At 36.3% G+C, this 20,011-nt stretch overlaps 1 protein-coding gene across 1 annotated transcript in view; it reads left to right on the forward strand.

Annotated features, from left to right (window-relative positions):
- cdh17 (cadherin 17, LI cadherin (liver-intestine)) overlaps positions 1-20,011 on the forward strand; it is a 129,444-nt gene that overhangs the window by 92,061 nt on the left and 17,372 nt on the right. The window contains exons 13-17 of the mRNA XM_028817752.2: positions 4,392-4,636; positions 8,902-9,026; positions 13,887-14,120; positions 18,588-18,698; positions 19,348-19,464. Of these exons, the coding sequence (XP_028673585.1) occupies positions 4,392-4,636; positions 8,902-9,026; positions 13,887-14,120; positions 18,588-18,698; positions 19,348-19,464 (832 nt within the window). The remainder of the gene's footprint in view (positions 1-4,391; positions 4,637-8,901; positions 9,027-13,886; positions 14,121-18,587; positions 18,699-19,347; positions 19,465-20,011) is intronic.

Consider the following 20,011-nt stretch of genomic DNA (forward strand, 5'->3'; position numbering starts at 1 on the left):
CTGCAGCCCTCAATAATATTAATAGATTGAAACTGAGTAAGTGAGTATAGTTGTTCCTAATCATTTGCTTACTTTAATACAGTCCAAAGAAATAATATGGGGTGCACTGAAACAGCCTTTGGTTTGTTTTTTCACCTGGATTATATCATAAACCTTTATCCTTATAGCTTTCAGTCTCACAGACACATGCTCACTGGAAGCATGCCTGTTGGGAAGAACAACATGTCTAGTCTTGAGAGATGTTGTTGATTTCTTATTTCAGTCATTCATAACTATTGCATCTCTTTAATAAACATACTTACTAAAATGTGATGTACAGTAATCCCTCGCTATATCGCGCTTCGCCTTTTGCAGCTTCACTCTATCGCAGATTTTATATGTAAGCATATTTAAATATATATCGCGGATTTTTCGCTGCTTCACGGGTTTCTGCGGACAATGGGTCTTTTAATTTCTGGTACATGCTTCCTCAGTTGGTTTGCCCAGTTGATTTCATACAAGGGACGCTATTGGCAGATGGCTGAGAAGCTACCCAACTTACTTTTCTTTCTCTCTCTCTCTTGCGCTGACTATCTGTGATCCTGACGTAGGGGGTGTGAGCAGGGGGGCTGTTCGCACACCTAGACGATACAGACGCTCGTCTAAAAATGCTGAAAGATTATCTTCACGTTGCTACCTTCTGTGTGCAGCTTTTAACTATGCTGCACGGTGCTTCGCATACTTAAAAGCACGAAGGGCACGTATTGATTTTTTTATCTGTCTCTCTCTCTTTCTCTCTCTCTGCTCCTGACGGAGGGGGTGTGAGCTGCCGCCTTCAACAGCTTTGTGCTTCGCATACTTAAAAGCCAAACAGCCCTATTGATTTGTTTGCTCCTTTGAAGAGGAAGATATGTTTGCATTCTTTTAATTGTGAGACTGAACTGCCATCTCTGTCTTGTCATGGAGCACAGTTTAAACTTTTGAAAAAGAGACAAATGTTTGTTTGCAGTGTTTGAATAACGTTCCTGTCTCTCTACAACCTCCTGTGTTTCTGCGCAAATCTGTGACCCAAGCATGACAATATAAAAATAACCATATAAACATATGGTTTCTACTTCGCGGATTTTCTTATTTCGCGGGTGGCTCTGGAACGCAACCCCCGCGATGGAGGAGGGATTACTGTACATCACATTGCCTCTAGATGGTGCAATTTCTTGATTGTATCCTCAGACTAAGCTCCAAAACATAATGCTGCCACTCTTGTCTGGTGTGCTGACCATCTGAGGGTTTATGACTCAAGGTTTGCCTCCAAGTGCAGGCTTTGTTATCTTTTTTTCCCAATGTTGGCATCAGGAAAATTGCCTTTATTTCAGTATATGTCCCAACACCATATAGCAGTTCTTTTTTCCCCCCAGAGCCTTACCAATGAAATTCTCAAATATCAAGGAAGCAAGCTGTCACTGGCATGAATGTCAATTAATTCACAGACCCATTGTTGGAAATATCCTCTCCACTCCAAGGCTGCTGTGCCACTGCATCTACTCACTGTCTATGTACTTTTGTGAGTAATTTAGAGCTTAAATGATTCTTTTTGACTTATTATCCACCAACCAGGGAATGTTCCTTTTTGTCATTATCTTTCAGGACTCAGTTACATATTGATCTCCCACTCTAATAAATGCTAAACTGCTTTCTTCCTCCATCTGTTACCACAAATATCCACTCATTTATGAAGAATTTGCCCATCTCGAAGCTCTTGGAGTAGGAGGCCTTTATAAGTTCTGTTGGATCTCCAGGTCCAGAATTTTTGTCCCCAAACTCTCGTCAGCTTTCTGGAAGCAATTGTCAGCCCCTATCTGCCAAATGTTCAAATTGATTAACTCTACATCCAGATTGAACCCTTCAATAAATATGACTTTAATTGTTGTTCTTCTGAAACGGGATAAAGACTGCACTGACCATTTAAAATACAGTATATGCTACTGCTTGATTCAAACATTAATACATGATCAAGCTGGTTGTAATCAAATGCCAGCATGGAACATCAATTTATGCTGCTTACTCCATGTCATATACGAGGGTTGTTTCATAAGTTTTGAGACTTTTTTAAATAGATCCAACATGGTTTGGTCAATTCCAAAGAAAATTTTTACTCACATAACCTTGTCATTTGGCAACACTTCAGTGCTGTTCAACATACTCTCCCCCGATTTCAATGCACCTTTTCATGCGATAAATCCAACGATCAAAACAGTGACGAAAATCAGGTTCAGTCAGTTGGTCAAGCTACTCTTCCACCGCAGAAATGAGGCTGTCCCTGTCTTCAAAATCCATTCCTTTCAGCTCCTTCTTCACCGTCGGGAACAGCCAGAAGTCACAGGGTGCCAAATCTGGTGAATAAGGGGGCGGATGAAGGACTTCAATCCCAGATTTGGCGAGGAACTCAACAGTTTTGTTTGACTTGTGAGGCGGCACGTTGTCATGGTGAAGGATGAAGTTTTTCAAGGTGCGATCAGGGCGACCTCTAGTGAGATTTTTGAAAACTTCTGGAAGGCACAGGGTTGTGTAGACATCAGAGTTCATCGTCGTGCATTCAGGACATGGAACTGAAGCAATAATTTTTTTGTAGCCAAAAAAGATGGCAAACATGGTCCTCTTGGCTGACCTTTGGCGCTTGGCTTTCAGTGGAGGAAGGCAACCTTTTGGACCCCACTTCGAGCTCGTTTTCTCATCCCCATCTGTAGCTGGGTGGGCCAAAAATTTATTAGAAGATGTGAAAGGATTGTAGAACAATAGAAAAATATTTCGTCCGCCTCCGATGACGGCAAGTGACCGAGTCTCAAAACTTATGAAACAACCCTCGTATGTTGTTCTCTGTCTGTCTCACCCCTCATCAATTGCATTGTAATTAGATACAGAAACAGATAACTTTATTTTTCCCTGTATTATTGTGAAATTTTGCCTTTTGCTGCTTTATAGAGGCCCCTGTGTACAGTCTTAATTGGACGTAGACAGCTGCTTTAAGCCAAGTGACTTATTAACTTAGCATAAGCAGACCAAACAGTTGAGCTACACCTGTGCCAATCACCAAAGAAAGTGCCTGCTCACCGTGCTCCCTCTATTGGAAAACGTCTTTTCCTCAGCTGCTAACCCTTGTAGAAATATGGCAATTACCCACACCAGGTGCTCTTATCATTATACCTTGAATATAGTATTATAAAGATTCCTATGTTTGTTATTTTGGTTCACCTATGCTACAGTTACAGTTAAGTATAATGGTTATGTGAGTATTTGGTATCTGCTTTATAGTGCCCCATATGTACAGCTTTACCTGTACATGGACAGCTGTCTCAAGCAAAGAGACTTACTGGCTGTGCACAAGCAGGCAAAATGGTTGTCTTCAGATATGAGATAAACCTGTGCCAATCACTAAAGCAGGTGCCCGGTCACCATGCTGCTTTGAGTGAAAGACGTCTCTACTCAGCTGCTAACCCTTGTGGGAATAGGACAAACACCCACAGCAGGTGCTCTTAACAATATACTTTCACTTATACAGAAAATTAAAGTGATGGAAGATGAGTCTTTAAAGTCTGGGTGCAGAGTTGGTGCTCAGTCTGCAAAGGTCCTTGTGAATTTCTTAGTTTTCTCTGCTCTCCTTGCTTTTCTCTCTCCTGTTCTGCTCTGCCTGCCTTCCTATCTTCTGATCTGCTTAGCATGCACCCAAAGATAAAGGCCTAACTTCATGCTGAATTAACAATGATTGCAAGAATAACCAATCAGTGTTTGCCTTTCTGTAGCTGTCTGTCCATTCCAATCCTAATTAACCTAGGTCTAATAAATTAACAGTCTTTTTATGATTCTAAAAGAATGATCTTAAAGATATAAAGTTCAAGTCAGTAAAAATACAGAAATTAAAATCAATGTATAGTAGTTGTTTAAAAATATATAGAGAGTGTATTTAACATGGAATTGGGGAGTCCAGAGTTTAAAAGTTTAAAGAGACTCTGTTTAAATAATTGTCAAAAAATTTACTCAGACGTGCTTATGGCTGGCAGGTTAATCAATGTTGACTTACACAGTTCACACTATGAGTTCTTTTCTTCAGTCTGTTTTCTTATTTTATATATTGATTAAAAGGCAGTTCAATATTATGAGTTTTGAACATTAAAATGGCTTATTTGTATACATATACAGTCTCCAAGGGGAAACTAATTGCATAAAAACAAAACTATGCATAAGAAAACCAGAGTTGTAAGCAAGAATGAATGAATAATGGCATGTTTAGCACATTATGTTTATGTTTCTTACTCACATGACAATATAATACAAAATTTATAAATGTATCACTTTCCCAAAAAAATATACAAAAACAGAAACTAACTCACATTTCTTTACTTTTTCTTCTTTCTTAGCACCTTAACTTTGAGAAGGTGTCCCTTTACCATTTAAGGATTGATGCCAGAAATCCTGAACCACTGGTTTTTGGAATTGATTATAACTCAAACTCTTCAATGTATCTTGCCATTGGTGTGAATAATGTCAATGAAGCTCCAGAGTTTGATAGCTCATTTTACCACAAGGTGGTCTTGGAGAACATTACAGTAGGGAGTGTTATTCTCCGTGTCCATGCCATTGATCCTGAAGGTTCCCTTGTGAGGTAAGAATGAAGAACCGAGTCTTATCATAATAAAAGTGATTTTTGTCTTGTCAACAATAATAGCGCAACTATTACCATTTTTAATTTCTCATATACATAGTATAGCGTAAGTATAGGAATCATGAAAAATTCAACCTTGAGATTTTGATGAATCTCGATGTTTTAGACCTCCCTGAGTCCGACAATACCATTTTTAAAATTATGTCTGTCTGTTTGTCTGTGTGTAAACATGATAACTTGAAAATGCTTTGACCTAGGTCAATGAGATTTTGTACACCTGCTTTATATCAGAAATAAGGAATCCTATCAACTTTTGGGCCACTTATCGACAACCGAAAGTATTAATTTAATGGAATACTGTCACAAATTTTCAACTAAACTATGGTTATAATTACAGAAAGATGATTCAAATTTTGTATAGATATTTATAATGATAAAAAGCAAACAGATATGAAATTTGAGAAAAATGACTCAACTGGATGTAGTGTTTTATTTTAACAACCATCCAGTTTTTTTGTATCTGGAAATATAAATGTGTACACAATATTAAAAACTGTATTCAATATAACGCATATTCTTTCAATAACTATTATTAATTTTATTTTAATTTATACATCATCAGTTTAACAATAACATGTAAACATTGAACGTGCCATGTAAATATAAATATTGTAATGGGAACAATAAGTAGCTACATCCCCGTTATGTTCCTGGTAATACATTTAATTTTATGATTTATTTTTTATTTCCACCATCATTATCATAATTAAATATGGCTAAATGCAGTTTTACCTATATCAATTTATTGCAACAAATATTATATAATGCTAACACCTTTTCTATGTTTTCAGTTGACAATTTTTACATTGCACATAATCTAGGTAATGCATATGTAATCATGAAAAAATTCCACCACAGTTTTCAACCTCCCTAAGTGTGAAAATATAATTTTAATATAAAGTTTGATTATAAATAGAGATAAATGATTGTGTATCCATATTATCAATTAGTTATGATGAAAAACAAAGACATTTGATATTTGATGAATATTGCGCAACTGCAAGTTGTTCTGATGACCTTTTCCTCTATCTCAGTATACAAGAAAGTCGAGGGGAACACTCTTGAATTTTTAGCAATTAAAATTCAAGATGAAGTCAGGGATGAATGAGAACATTAAATAAACTAGTTTCCTGATATAGTACATAAACCATTTCATAGTAAATGTAACACATTAACATACAAAAATATCTGTTTAATTTTTTTTAAATTCAAGGTATTCTTATTAAGCTCATTTACATTTATGAGTTAGATGCTGTTTATAGTAACACAACTATAGCATAAATACACATTTATATGTATTAGTGTGGCTTTAAGTCCAAATTCCACCTCTCTTACAATAATTATTTGGCAAGTAATCAATAAAGCAACAATTTCATTTAGATAGAAGACCTCTGAAAACAGCCCCTAATGTAATAAGCTCAATTTTATTCCTGTATAAGTAATATTCTGTGCACTGCTTATGAAGTAACTCATTACATATGCAGTAGATAGATAGATAGATAGATAGATAGATAGATAGATAGATAGATAGATAGATAGATAGATAGATAGATAGATAGATAGATAGATAGATAGATAGATAGATAGATAGATAGATAGATAGATAGATAGATAGATAGATAGATAGATAGAATTGAAGAGTCGCATAGTTTGGGGGAGGAACGATCTTCTCAGTCTGTCAGTGGAGCAGGACAGTGACAGCAGTCTGTCGCTGAAGCTGCTCCTGTCTGGAGATGACACTGTTCAGTGGATGTAGTGGATTCTCCATAATTGATAGGAGCCTGCTGAACGCCCATCGCTCTGCCACAGATGTCAAACTGTCCAGCTCCATGCCAACAACAGAGCCTGCCTTCCTCACCAGTTTGTCCAGGCGTGAGGCGTCTTTCTTCTTAATGCTGCCTCCCCAGCACACCACCGCGTAGAAGAGTTATATGTTGATTTTATTTCAATAGCCTAAAAGTTGCATGCCTAACTGTTTAGCTTTTTATAAGGTAGAACTAATTATTCTTCACTTCTTTTTCCTTTAGCAGATGTACACTGAGGCTGACACAGCCTCACTTGTGCAGAGCAAAAGATCAAATCATGCTTGCGCCCAATGACGTGTGTCTATGTAGGGTTTGCCTCAATTCCTTAGCATTGTCCTGTGTCACAGACCTGTGTAGGAAAAGTTCATTGACAATTTTAACTTGGCCTGGTATAAGTCAGTGTGTTATGCATTGGATGTTGCCCTTTATTCAATAGACTTAGTTCCTGACTTGCATCCACTTGTATTGTCAGTATAGACTCTAGCTTCAAGAATATTGACTTACAGGTTTTAATAAATGGATGTCTGGATGGGAACACAAAACAATAAAACTTATAACTCTTACTGGGCATTTTAGATCTCTTACTAAATGATAAACTCCTTCTGTTCACTTATACTTTTCTTTGTCTTATACATTATAGAACTCTGATACTCTTTATGATATTATCAGTGTATTTGGATATTTTGTGGTGACAGTTTGCTCATGAGAATTGTAATTCTAGCATGCACTGACAAGTATAGATGAGACAAAAGCATGTGGAGAAAAGTGCATGCAAAGAAAAAAAATATGGCAAAATAAAACTGTCAAAACAAAATATATAATACAAGTAAAATCACTATACATAAACAGAGAAAAATCACAAAACTGGGGATGTAAAAGGAAATTATACTCTGCAATTTAACATTATATGCTATTCCTTGCACGATTAACGAAAAGCAGCACCTGTTGACATCAAGGTGGCAGTTAAGCCAAGTATACACTGTATCTTGATATGGATGAATCCAAAGCTCTAGAGGGGAAACATTCACAAGCTCTTCACAAGTAAGGGCATAATCACAAGGCACAAACCTTAAAAGCTAATAGCCCTTTAAAGTGCAGGCATGCCTTTTTCTCATTTTTGTGAGTGTCATCTAAATAGAATTCCTGTATTTATCTTGCCTGAAGAAGGGGCCTGAGTTGCCTCGAAAGCTTGCATATTGTAATCTTTTTAGTTAGCCAATAAAAGGTGTCATTTTGCTTGGTTTTTCTCTACATTCATAATGGCTAACACGGTACAACACCCTAGTACTACTGTATTTATCTTCATGGTGACCGACAGGGGAAAAGCCACCCACTAGCTGTGCTGCTGGAAAGACAGTTTTGCATGCATTCTGACATCCTGAATGGTGAATATGGGGCAGAAAAGGCAAGGTGATACCTTAAATGTGAATGTATAGTTGTGCATCTTTTTTCCTGCATGTGTTTTGCCCCACATAGGTTAGTCATGCCTGTTATTTATTGACCAGCTTGTTTTGTTTTTCTGTCTATGCTTCTTTATGTCTTTTTTCTTTTAGGTATTTTTCATATATTTTTTACATATATTTATGTTTTATATTGAATTACGCAATTCTGTTTCTTTGTATGGCTACATGCATTGCCTGGTCTCTGGTGCTTTGTGGGTAGTTCCCCAAGAGACGGGGCCACTTGTCTGTCTTTATCTTTGAACCACCTTCAGCCCTATAAAGGCTGAGGAGACCCACTGTTCAAGTGTGGCTCGTTTGTATTTATTGGCTCTGTTTTGTTATGTTGTGTTTTGTGATATTTAATAGTGATTCTCTGGATTTTGACCTTTTTGCTTTGGATTTCTGTATTGAGACATCGTTTGCTTTTCGTATTGCTATTTTGGGCATATCCTTTATGCCTTTTTCACTCTATGGAGCAGTTCTTTGTTACATAGCTTTTGAGAAAATACATTTTTTACTTTATTAAGTGTTTTAGTCTGCCCCTTATATAAATTACCCTTTCATCTGTTCCGGACAGTTGCTAAGTATTTTTGGGAATTGTAACTCTGTGGTCTAATTTCTATTTTGAGGGCCTGCTCCCCCTGAGGCCTGAAGGTGTCCCCTGGGAATTGACTGAATTAAGTGTGTCTCTGCTGTGTGCACCAGTGAAGAGCATAGCATGCTCCCCAGCCCTGTAGATTTTGTTTGGAAAGAGCTTCCACATCATAACAACGCCACCTTTGTTATAGTTTATTGAGAATTCCTAGCATCACATGTACATATTTTTTCCATGTGCCAAGGTTCCTTATTGGCTTTATTAGTAGAAGTTTATTATACATTTATACTGACAGGATGTGATTCATATAGTTACACTGACCTCTTCAAAACCACTTGTTGTTCTCTTTACTTCAATATTAAGATACAGACTAGAAGATGACAAGTTTGATTGGCTTACAATTGATCCTAACTCCGGAGAAATCACCACCCAGGCATATCTGGACAGAGAAGTGACAAGCCTCTATACAATCCGCGTCTTGGCTACAGGTAAACTGTTCTTAATATTGAGCAGATGAGATGAGAAAGAATCAAAAAATACCAGGTATGGACAGAATAATGGAAACATCTAAAATATTTTCATATCAAGGACCTATAAGGATTAGGGCCACTCTTTGCCTTTGGAACAACTTCAGTGCTGCCATAAAATTGTGTGTGGTGGGATATTGCACCATTCTTCAGGAAGAATAAATGCCTTCAATTATTTGTAATATGAAGGATGTGAAAATGTACTTTGCACTCTGTGCCTTAGTACTTCCCCTAAAGGCACATGGAAGGTGTTTGAGTTCATTCTGGTGTTCATGAAATCACTCTCAAATTAGTTTAGCAGAGTGTATGTGGGGATATCATCATTCTGGAATAGAGGAACACTGTACATGAATAGGGGTTCACCATATGGTGCATTAGGTCCAATAAAATGGCTATTAAACATTCATGCAGAGCAGTCGTCATATCCAATAAGTCCTGCAAAATGACTGCCGATACATTTGTGGCATTTAGCAGCTATCTTGTAAAGTGTCTATTTCTGGTCATATGATTCAATGGCAACCACTGCTTCTTTTTTGTTTTCTTTTATATTATTGAGGTTTGTGGTCAATATTTTTTAAGCACTGACTCTTTGGCCTGTTTAGAACTCTATTACTTTGTAAACTCACATGTGAAAGTGCTATGAGAACTCTTTCATAGCTTACACATAATAATAATTGGCAATCAACCTTATATAAGTCAACTTATAAGGTTGTGAATCATACTTGTGATTTAGTTCTATGTGAGAAACAGTCCGTGGTAGTCAGGGTGTCCTGTTAGTGCTCCAGTATTGACTGGATACTGAAGTCATACTCTGGTACTATGCAATATGCATTAAATTACCTATGGGGAATGATTTCACATAGGATATGAATGCTAATCTCATTACATTTATTTGCCATTTCAACTTTTAAATACTGCATCTGTTTCCTTACATGCAAGAAAAAAAAGTTGCATAGTTTCCTTCTTAGATCGCTACTAATTTTTTTAATTTACAACATCTTTTGAAGTATAAATCTCATTATGTGCGCTTTCAAATAGTTTCCTTCACCTCTTTAAATATTATTCAGAAGGTTCTAAACACACTTTAGGATGTAATTAAAGAGAACAGTTGCAACATGACGGACATCATTGTCCAATGCCAAAATGTTACAATGAGCGATTGGTGTAACTTGTAAACTCACAAATCATGCAGTGTTGGATGAAGATTTGCAAACATTATCTACAAAGGTCAAATTCTTGGCAAAGATTTGCTGAGGTTCAGCAGAATTTAAAAAGTAAGATTTTCCACAACAAGACTTAGAGTGTTACTTTTTTGTTTTTAACATTTTTATGAAGTGAACATTAAAATCATTTTGTTTCGATTGTATAGAGGATAATCATGTAAATACATGACTTTCTCCATTGCTTAATATTGTAGTCATATTGTTTTTTGATTATTTGTCACCCCATACTGTTTTTCAAGCCAGGGTATTGAGGGAAACATTATAAAAGATTACCAAAACTTATTTTACTGAAAGAGTCAGGTTCTGTTTTCCTTATTTCTTCAATCTATCTTGCAGGCGATCTACTCTCAAATTCTTAATTGTGGTGTAAAATTGACATTAGCATGGCATATTAAATTGGACCCATCCCTTCATTTTACAGAAATGCATTTTGATTCCAGAGTCAGGTAAAGCTGAAGCCTATGTTAAAAGCATTGTGTGCAAAGAAGAAAAAAATCAAGATGAGACTCTACCTAACAAAAGGCATACCCACACTTAGAAACTTAAACTAGACTAATTTAAAGATTCCAGTAAGTTAAACTTCTACATCTGGAGAATTTGGAATGAAACTGCAACCCCTGAGCAAAACTCATGCAGGCACAGGGAAAATATGAAAAGTTTTGAAAAGAAAATTGTCAAGATTTAAACCCAGGCACAGAGAGTTGTGAGGAATCACTAACTGAACCAAAGCAGCATCAAGGGTTTTCTAACAATCTTATTTCAAATTAATATTGGCAACACATTACTCCTGCACACTGCATATTGATGGCCTCAAAAGTAGAACTCAGTATCTCTATGGAATCTGTGAAAGATTTTAGACCAGTAGTTTATCTCTCGACATGTTCATCCAGTTTCATGGTTAAACAGGGATTGAGCTTATCCTGACATTATCAAGTTCCCATTTGCATGCATGTCTTTGGGATGGAGGAGAAACCATGTGGATACAAGGAGAGCATGCAGACTCTACCAGGCAGTCACATGGCCTAGGAATTCTGAAATAATGCTAATCTGTGTGTCTTGGTGCATTCTTATTGTCAGTGTTTAAAAATAATAAAATAAAATAAGAAGTACAACAGATGCTGATAGTCTGTGAATTTGTCAATTACAAATGATCATGGACACTCAGAAGAGTGTTTCCTCAAAGATCCTTGTCAGGAGTAGTTTTGTGCTTTTCTTTTCTCTGTTGCCTACATGCCCTTTCTTTTCTTATTCAAAACCTTTATTTACTTAATTGCTATTATTTTAAAAATGTGTACCTTTTTTTTACTATACTAAATGTCCTAAACTTCATTATTTCATGTTGAAAATAAAATTTAACCATATTCTCTTGATATGGGTGGTGCTCTCATTACAAGCAATCAGCACAGTGATCATAGATGTTAGTTCTTCTTAGTTCTTTACACCACATAGAAAGTAACTTGGTTTGTCAGTTGAGCCAAAGAAAACTTTGGCAGCTACAATGGCAACTTCAGTTTGAGACAATACAATGCAATATCATTCATTTAGGCTTTCAAAAAAACTTTAAAGTTCAGTACTGAATATTAGCTTTTGGTTAAGCTGCTAATAACAAAACAGAAAATGCAAATGAACTTAAATTGGAAATAACATTTACTGAGTAAAAAAAAATCTTTTAAAGCAATAACAATAATGATAATAATAAAGATGTGTGTTGAATATATTCTTTTTTAACTAAGATATATATTTTTTTAACTTAAAAAATATTCATACTAAACCCATATATTTACATAATAGGAAACCACTATTATGCAGTACCAGTATATAAGAACTCAAGTAAATATTTTTAACAACAGAAATGTTTGTAAAGTCAACAATTTTAGTAGTATGTCAGTCCAGAATGAAATTAATAATCAACCAGTGTATTGGTCCACACACACATTTCAAGCCTGTATTGGAAGCTTGGGAGCATTGTGGCCATAAAACAATCTAAGGACTTCTTCACTCAACTGAGCTCAGATAAAAAGAAAAGAGGTTACCTCTGTCAAAGCACATTATAACCACATCATCTACACGAGACTGTCTTAAACAAGCAGTGCCTCTCGCACATGGAGTGAAGAATTCTGTACACCTCACCAGTGATGAGTTATATCAGGAGTTCTTCGAAAAACAGGTAAACTGTCTGTCCCAAAACGGCCTCTTTTACTTCTTTTCAAATAATTTAATCACAGTAAATTAAAACACACATTTTTCATTGACAGTCAGTCAGTCATTTTCCAACCCACTATATCCTAACACAGGGTTACGGGGGTCTGCTGGAGCCAATCCCAGCCAGCACAGGGCACAAGGCAGGAACAAATCCCGGGCAGGGTGCCAACCCACCACAGTTTTTCATTGACATCTTAATAAAAAAACTTAAACTGTATTTCATGTGAACAGTCAACAAGTTACTTATTAAATAACTTAGATGCTGTTTTTAATATTGTACTGCCAAAGTTTGCCAGCTTGTCTACTAAAATTGATTTTCTTTCCTTTTTTCTCTTCTGTTCCTACTCTTGTATTGCTTTTCATGAATTCTGGAGCTCTACTACTTTTGTCTTTCTTTTTTTCCCACTCTCCCGTTCTTTGTTCCTCTCCCTCTTCCTGTCTCTGTTTTCAGGAATCCCTTGCATGCCCGCAAGCCCACCCATCACAGCAATGCACCTGCCCCACTGACCAATCAGAGTCATTTCAGTCTTCTGAAACCTACACTCTTGCTAGAATGTCTGTTAACTATACAAAGTAGAGGTCTGTTAAAGTGACAGATTAATTAATTGTGGCAGCCCTTAAATTCAAATGGGCTACATCGGGATCAGTGGTAACTTACAAAACTGGATTTCATTTTGTTCAACATGGTGAAAACATAGAATACACATAAAACAATGCAGAAGATTCCCTTAACGATTAGATTCTTATGTCTTCTGATTTCAACTTGTGAAATTTGATATTAAAAATGAAGGGATAGAATACTGAGGAGGCAGTGAAAGAATCCATGCCAATCTTCAAAACTCGGCGAACACATGGAAAATGTTTAATGTAAAAATGCAATACTGTATGCAGACAATATATTAATCATATATACAAGATGGAGTGTGTTCTGCCAAAGCTGGACGAAAAAACTTCTAGTAGCTACAGGAGATGTTAATGAAATACCAAATTATTTTGAGAATGAAGAGAGAAAAGTGCAACAAAGATTAAAAAATGAGTGAAAGAGACCAAATAGGACTTATGCAAGAGTGATTAAGAAAGCTTGTGGTGCTGGGCACAATGCACAGACCAACCCAGTGCAGTGCAGAGTTCACTCATGTTCACATTGATACTCATAAAGAGACAGTTTGAGAGTCACCATTGAACCTGCCACTCATAAACTCACATCTTTGAATATGGGAAGAAGCTGAACTACCCCTACCCCCCCACCATCAGTTTCACTCAGACAAAAACGAGGCACTTGAACCCTGAATCCTGATCTGTAGTAGTAATGTTTAAAATTCTTTGTTTTTCTAAAATATCTATGAGGGTACTTAAAGTTTAACTATGATATTAAATAATTTGCTATATTTTGCAGATACGACTGACCTTGTGTCTTCAGTTTATGTTTCTATTTCCTTGGAGGATGTCAATGATAACCCTCCATCACTGGATGTTAGGAATAATCCCCACATTTTCTGTTATCCTCTACAACAAAAGTACCATGTGAGAATAAATGCTACAGATAAGGATTTGTCCCACAATGGACCCCCATTTCAGTTTTCAATTCAGCAGCAGCATTTGAATGACTGGGAAATCTCTGTGGTTGATGGTGAGTACTTATTGTGTTTTTAACCTTCATGTATACTCTAATATCAAATTCAGGGCTTTCTTATTGCAGCATTTTCAAAGCCATGCTCAAAATTTTTAAATTTGAAAGTACAGTGAAAAGCAAAGAACTATAGTGTTAGTAAGGAAGGAAGGAAAATTTTATTGTCATTGTACCAGTACAATGAAATTATGGTAAATAAACATGTAAAATAATATATTGTTTGAATTACAGTTTGAGAAAGTCTAAATAACAATGGCACTAAACTAGTTTGGTTGTAGTTCTGAATAAATTCCTTTCTTATTTAATACTGAACCAGCTGCAATATTATTGGTTTGATTTTGCAGCATTTTGGTGAATTAATGATGTAGAATTCCATGTGGATTTCATTTAATGACAATGATGGCTACACTAACTGTAGCTAAGAACAGGCATTATGGCAGAATAATAGAAAGTGGCCATGATGATCCGAGGATTTTGTTCTCCGTAGTTAATAAACCACGTCAACCTGAATCTGGCTCAATTACCTTCTCTAAAGAAGTCTGTGAAAAATCCCTCCACTTTTTCCATAATAAAATTAAAGATCTAAGCAATTCAAGTAATATAAATCCATCATCCATTTATATCTTTCCTTGTCTTCCCACTCCATCCAACTCCTTTATTAAATTTTACCTGTCACATCTGCATTTGTTAATAACATGCTTTGTAAGATGAGGCCGACTACTTGTGTACTGGACCCCATCCCCACCACACTTTTTAAATGCTGCCTTCATGCCATAATCCCGACTATTACGACAATAATAAATACATCTCTTGACAGTGGCTTTGTGCCAGCCACTTTTAAAATAACATTATGGTTACAGAAGTGAAAGTCTGGTCTTGATGCTGACGATCTTAATTTTTGGCCTATTTCTCACTTATCTTTTCTGTCAACAGTTCTTGAGCGTGTTGTAGCCTCCCAACTCACCAATTATTTACCTCTTATAAATTGATGGTGCAACATTTGACACTGTCAGACATGCCATTCTACTGTCCAGAATGGAGAACATTCTGTGTACCTCTGGCACTGCCCTCCAATGGTTTAAGTCTTATCTGACTGATAGGCAAGAGTTTGTTAGTCTTGGCAACAGCAGGTCCAGCTCAGCGCCAGTCACACAAAGTGTTCCTCAGCCCTATGTTCTTCTTTATCAGTATGCTTCCCCTTGGCCATATTATTCGTAGCTATAGACTGGGTTATCATTTTTATGCAGATGATGCTCAACTCTGTTTCAAAGTTAAAAGTAAAACTTCATCATATCTTTCTCAGCTCACAACTTGCCTCAGTGATATTAAACCTGGATGGATCAGAACTCTTTAAAATTAAACTGCAACAAAACTGAACTCCTGCAAATTGGCACTAAAATACAACTTAAGAAAATGAACTTGTTTTTAGTCAGTCTTGACAGTGACCTCATCAGACCTTCTTCTTATGCAAGGAATCTTAGTGTCATCTTTGATTCCTACCTTTCTTATTCTACCCATATAAACCACATTAAACACCTTTCTTACTTTCACCTCCCTTGTTCATTCATTCCTCTTCTTTTCTCATGCTGAGAAACATGTCAATGCTTTTATCACATTGCAACTCAATTGTTGTAACTCCCTACTAGCAGGTGTTCCTTTTAATCTTATATCACAGCTTCTAGCTGATTCAAAACTCTGTTGCAAGAGTCCTAACATGAACCAGTAACAGCAAGCACATAACGCCCATCCTGCTTCATCTTCACTGGCTTCCTGTGTCTTACAGAATTGAATATAAAATCCTATTATTAACCTACAAAGCTTTAAATGGCTTTGCACCAGACAACATTAGTGACCTCCTCCGTCACTATGCTCTTGTTCACCCACTAAGGTCCTCTGATTTTGGAGATCTTGTTGTGCCCAACACTAACATGCACTCAATGGGTGACAGAGCCTTCAGCTGTGTAGCGCCCAGACTTTGGTATGATCTCCCTAAATTAATTAAATCAGCCGACTCAATTCATTCCTTTAAAAAAAAAATTAAAACTCATCTGTTCAGGTAGGAGTTTAACTAAACCTAACATTCTGACCCTTCTTTCATTTTACCTCTCTGTCCAGATGCTCAGGAAAATTTGTGTGTGTGTGTTACATCAAAAAAGTGCCTTGAGCATGGGAAAGGCACTATATAAATAAAATGTAGTATTGTTATTATTAATGAGAACAAAGAATTTGAGAATTAATCACACACTCACAGCACAAACTTTGATTTCTTTTAAGCTCAATGATATATTAACTATCTAGACACTTCTATTAGTTTTAGTAACTCTTGTATAGCTTGCTCATAAGTTGTATTTGGAAGGAATGCTTAGACATCCCAGCATCAGATATTGAGATAATCATAAATAACACTTGTATTTTCCCCTTCAGTTAAGTTTATGTTAATCGTGCATCATATGGTCTTAAGGTGGACTCTAAGTAGAGCAATACTGAACTTCAGTGGCAGTGGTGTTTATAAGAGGATAAGAACTGGGAAACAGGCAAATGATAAAGAGGACAAGATATTGCCCAAACAGGCAAAAGGCAGAAAAGAGTACGGCAAACAAAAATACTAAAATAAAGCAGCTATCAGGAATGTTAACAACATGACAGAGCAGAAAAAACAGCTAAAAGAGCAAAGAAAAACTGAATCAAAATAGACTTAAGTTAATTATGCAAAACATTTAAAGGCTAAAATAGAACTCCTTTCCTAATTTCCCCTTCCTCTTGTTTCTTCTGAAATGGTCCTCATCTATACTTTCTGTTTCCTCTGCAAATTAGCTATAATTTTATTCTCATGACTTGGTATATCTATTTTCTAAGGTATTTAACAGTTTCCTATGTTTTTCTGTATCAAAACCATTAACATAATTGATCATTTTTTCCTTTATATTATTCTTTACACACTCATGTATAGATGCTTTCTTTTAGATGCTTTTCTATTGGTGCTATTCTTGCTTTCACTACCTGCAGCAGCACTTTTAATAATAATAATAATAATTCATTACATTTATATAGCGCTTTTCTCAGTACTCAAAGCGCTATCCACTTTTATGGTATGTCTTCTTCTTTCAGCTGCTCCCATTTAGAGGTTGCTACAGCTGATCATCCATCTCCATCTATCCCTCTCTTTTACGCCATTTTCTGCCACACTGACTGCCTTCATGTCTTCCCTCACCACAGCTATAAACCTGCACTTTGGCCTTTCTCTTTTCCTCTTGCCTGGCAGTTTCATCATCAACATTCTGTTCCCGATGTACCCCTCTTCTCTCCTCTGCACATGCCCAAGCTATCTCAGACTAGCCTCTCTCACTTTGTCACTAAACTATCGTACCGTTGTTGTCCCTCAAATATACTCTTTCCTGATCCTATCTATCCTCTTTACTCCAAGTGAAAATCGTAGCATCTTCAACTCCACCACTTCCAGCTCAGCCTCCTGTCTTTTTGTCAGTACCGCCTTCTCCAAACCATACAACATCGCTGGTGTCACTACGATTTTATAGACCTTCCCTTTCACTCTTGCAGGTACTCTTTTATCACAAATCACTCCTGTCACTCTTCTCCACCCAGTCCACCCTGCCTGTGTTCTCTTTTTTACCTCTCTGCTGCACTCTCCGTTACTTTGGACTGTTTAACACAACTATTTAAATTTTTCTACCTTTACCACCTCTTCTCCTTGCAGTCACACCCTTCCACCACCTTCCCTCTCATTCACACACATGTACACTATCTTACTCATACCGACTTTCATTCTCCTTCTCTCCAGTGTGTACCTCCATCTCCCCAGGTTTGCCACAAGCTGGTGTATACTCTCACTACAGATCACAATGTCATCTGTGAACATCATAATCCATGGAGACTCCTGTCCGACCTCATCTGTCAAGCTGTCCATAACCATTGTAAACCAGAAAGGGCTCAGAGCTGATCCTTGATGCAATCCCACTCTCACCTTGAATCAGGCTGTCATTTCTACTGCACACCTCACTGCAGTCACACTGCCTTTACATATCCTGCACCATTATCACATACTTTTCTGCTACTCCCAACTTCCTCATACAGTACCATAACTCCTCTCTTGGTACACTGTCTCTAAGTTTGCAAACATGCAATGCAATTCCATCTAACCTTCTCTGTACTTCTCCATCGATGTTCTTAAAACAAACATCATATCTGTAGTACTTTTCCTGGCATGAAACCATATTACTGCTCACAGTTCGCCACTTCCCCTCTCAGTCTAGCATTATCAAAAATAAACAATGATACCAAATGTTACCAATGTGTATTACATATTTTGACCAATAAAAATGGGTTTACAGCAGTAACAATGTATGGAAAAGTGTGTTATATAACAGGTCAGTTACAAAATTCTGTAACATAGAAGACATTCACTGGGAAAAGAATAAGAAACCTCATATTTATTTATTTTTCATTTAGACCATTCTGCAGATTTGATAATGAAGCATGTCAAATTTGAAGAGAAGCATTACAATGTGACAGTATATGTTGAAGATAATGGGAAAAAAGGAAAAAGTCAGACTGTTACTGGTAATAGCATTTTGTTTTGCTAATTTACAAAGAAATCATTTTGTATTTTATCAAGTCACTTTTAACATTACATCATAATTGAGTTTACAGTTAACAAATTGATTTTGTATTATGAGGCATTCCTTACTGAACCTTGTTCTATTCTTACTAACAGTTCTAAATTAAATTAGCTGTAAATATCATTAGAAGTCAGTCTCTTCTGAATTTTGAAGAAGTGTGGTATAATGTACAAATTCTTGCTTTGTATATAATGTAATATAAGTTCACATTAGATCACATCTTGATATAACAAATAATATGTTTACAATATAATGGAAATTATATAAATTTAGCCAGATTTGGATTTACACATATAATAATACTTCCTATAACATTTAAGAATATTGTATTAAAATCTATGATTTGGGCCAAATGGCTGCTGTTCACAAAGTGTCTGTCCCAGTAGTAAGAGACACGGGTAGAGCAGAACTCAATTCCAAATCATGTCACAACTCAGGGTGGTTCAAATCTGCATCAAGTAACAAGTCAAATCTTAAATGTCAAAATTGATACTGAGAATAATTGTTGTTGAGTGCGTGTGTGATTTATTTACAGTAATTTGTCAATATTGAGCTACAATGAAAATGAATATGCCATAATCTTCTTTCAGTGATCGTTTGCAAATGCTCACAATCTGGCAGCTGTTTTCTTGAAGTGCAGCATTTAAGAGGCATGCCTTCTGTGGGAATGACTGTTGGAGTAATTCTCGGAACCCTTTTGTTTATAGGTAAATAATTTGGTTTTTTTTTTCTTAAAGGGTACTGTACCATTCCTATGGGGCCTATTTTGATGGTTTATGAGCAATAAATCTTTGTAAACTGTGTGAGAATGGCTGACATGTTATAAATACAATATAAAAGTAAGTGAGCTGAAGTGTTGATTGGTCATGTGCTATATATAGAGTGATAGTTATAAAAAGCTTGTTGGTTCACAATCAACATTATCAAAACTGATGTTCACTTACTATCATGCAGCCATCACTGACATACAGAAAGAACTGTGCAAAGTTGTGCAATTTTATATTTTTCTTTATGCATCTTCTAAATAAGAAAATAATTAGGTTTTTAAGAGAAAAGTTAATTGGAATAAATGCAGGACAGAGCTTCAAACCAAATACACATTTTCATTCTCCCATAGTACAGATTTTATTGTTTGTATTTGTTTTTTTGCCATTGGATGTCTACCCCATTTTTGCCTGTTGTTTATGAAATGGCTGTGGAGTCATGATGTCATCAGATTGCATATCTGGCTATGACCTTTGGTAGATCACTTGC

The sequence above is a fragment of the Erpetoichthys calabaricus genome, chromosome 13 (genome assembly GCF_900747795.2).
Source record: "Erpetoichthys calabaricus chromosome 13, fErpCal1.3, whole genome shotgun sequence".
Classification (NCBI taxonomy): domain Eukaryota; kingdom Metazoa; phylum Chordata; class Cladistia; order Polypteriformes; family Polypteridae; genus Erpetoichthys; species Erpetoichthys calabaricus.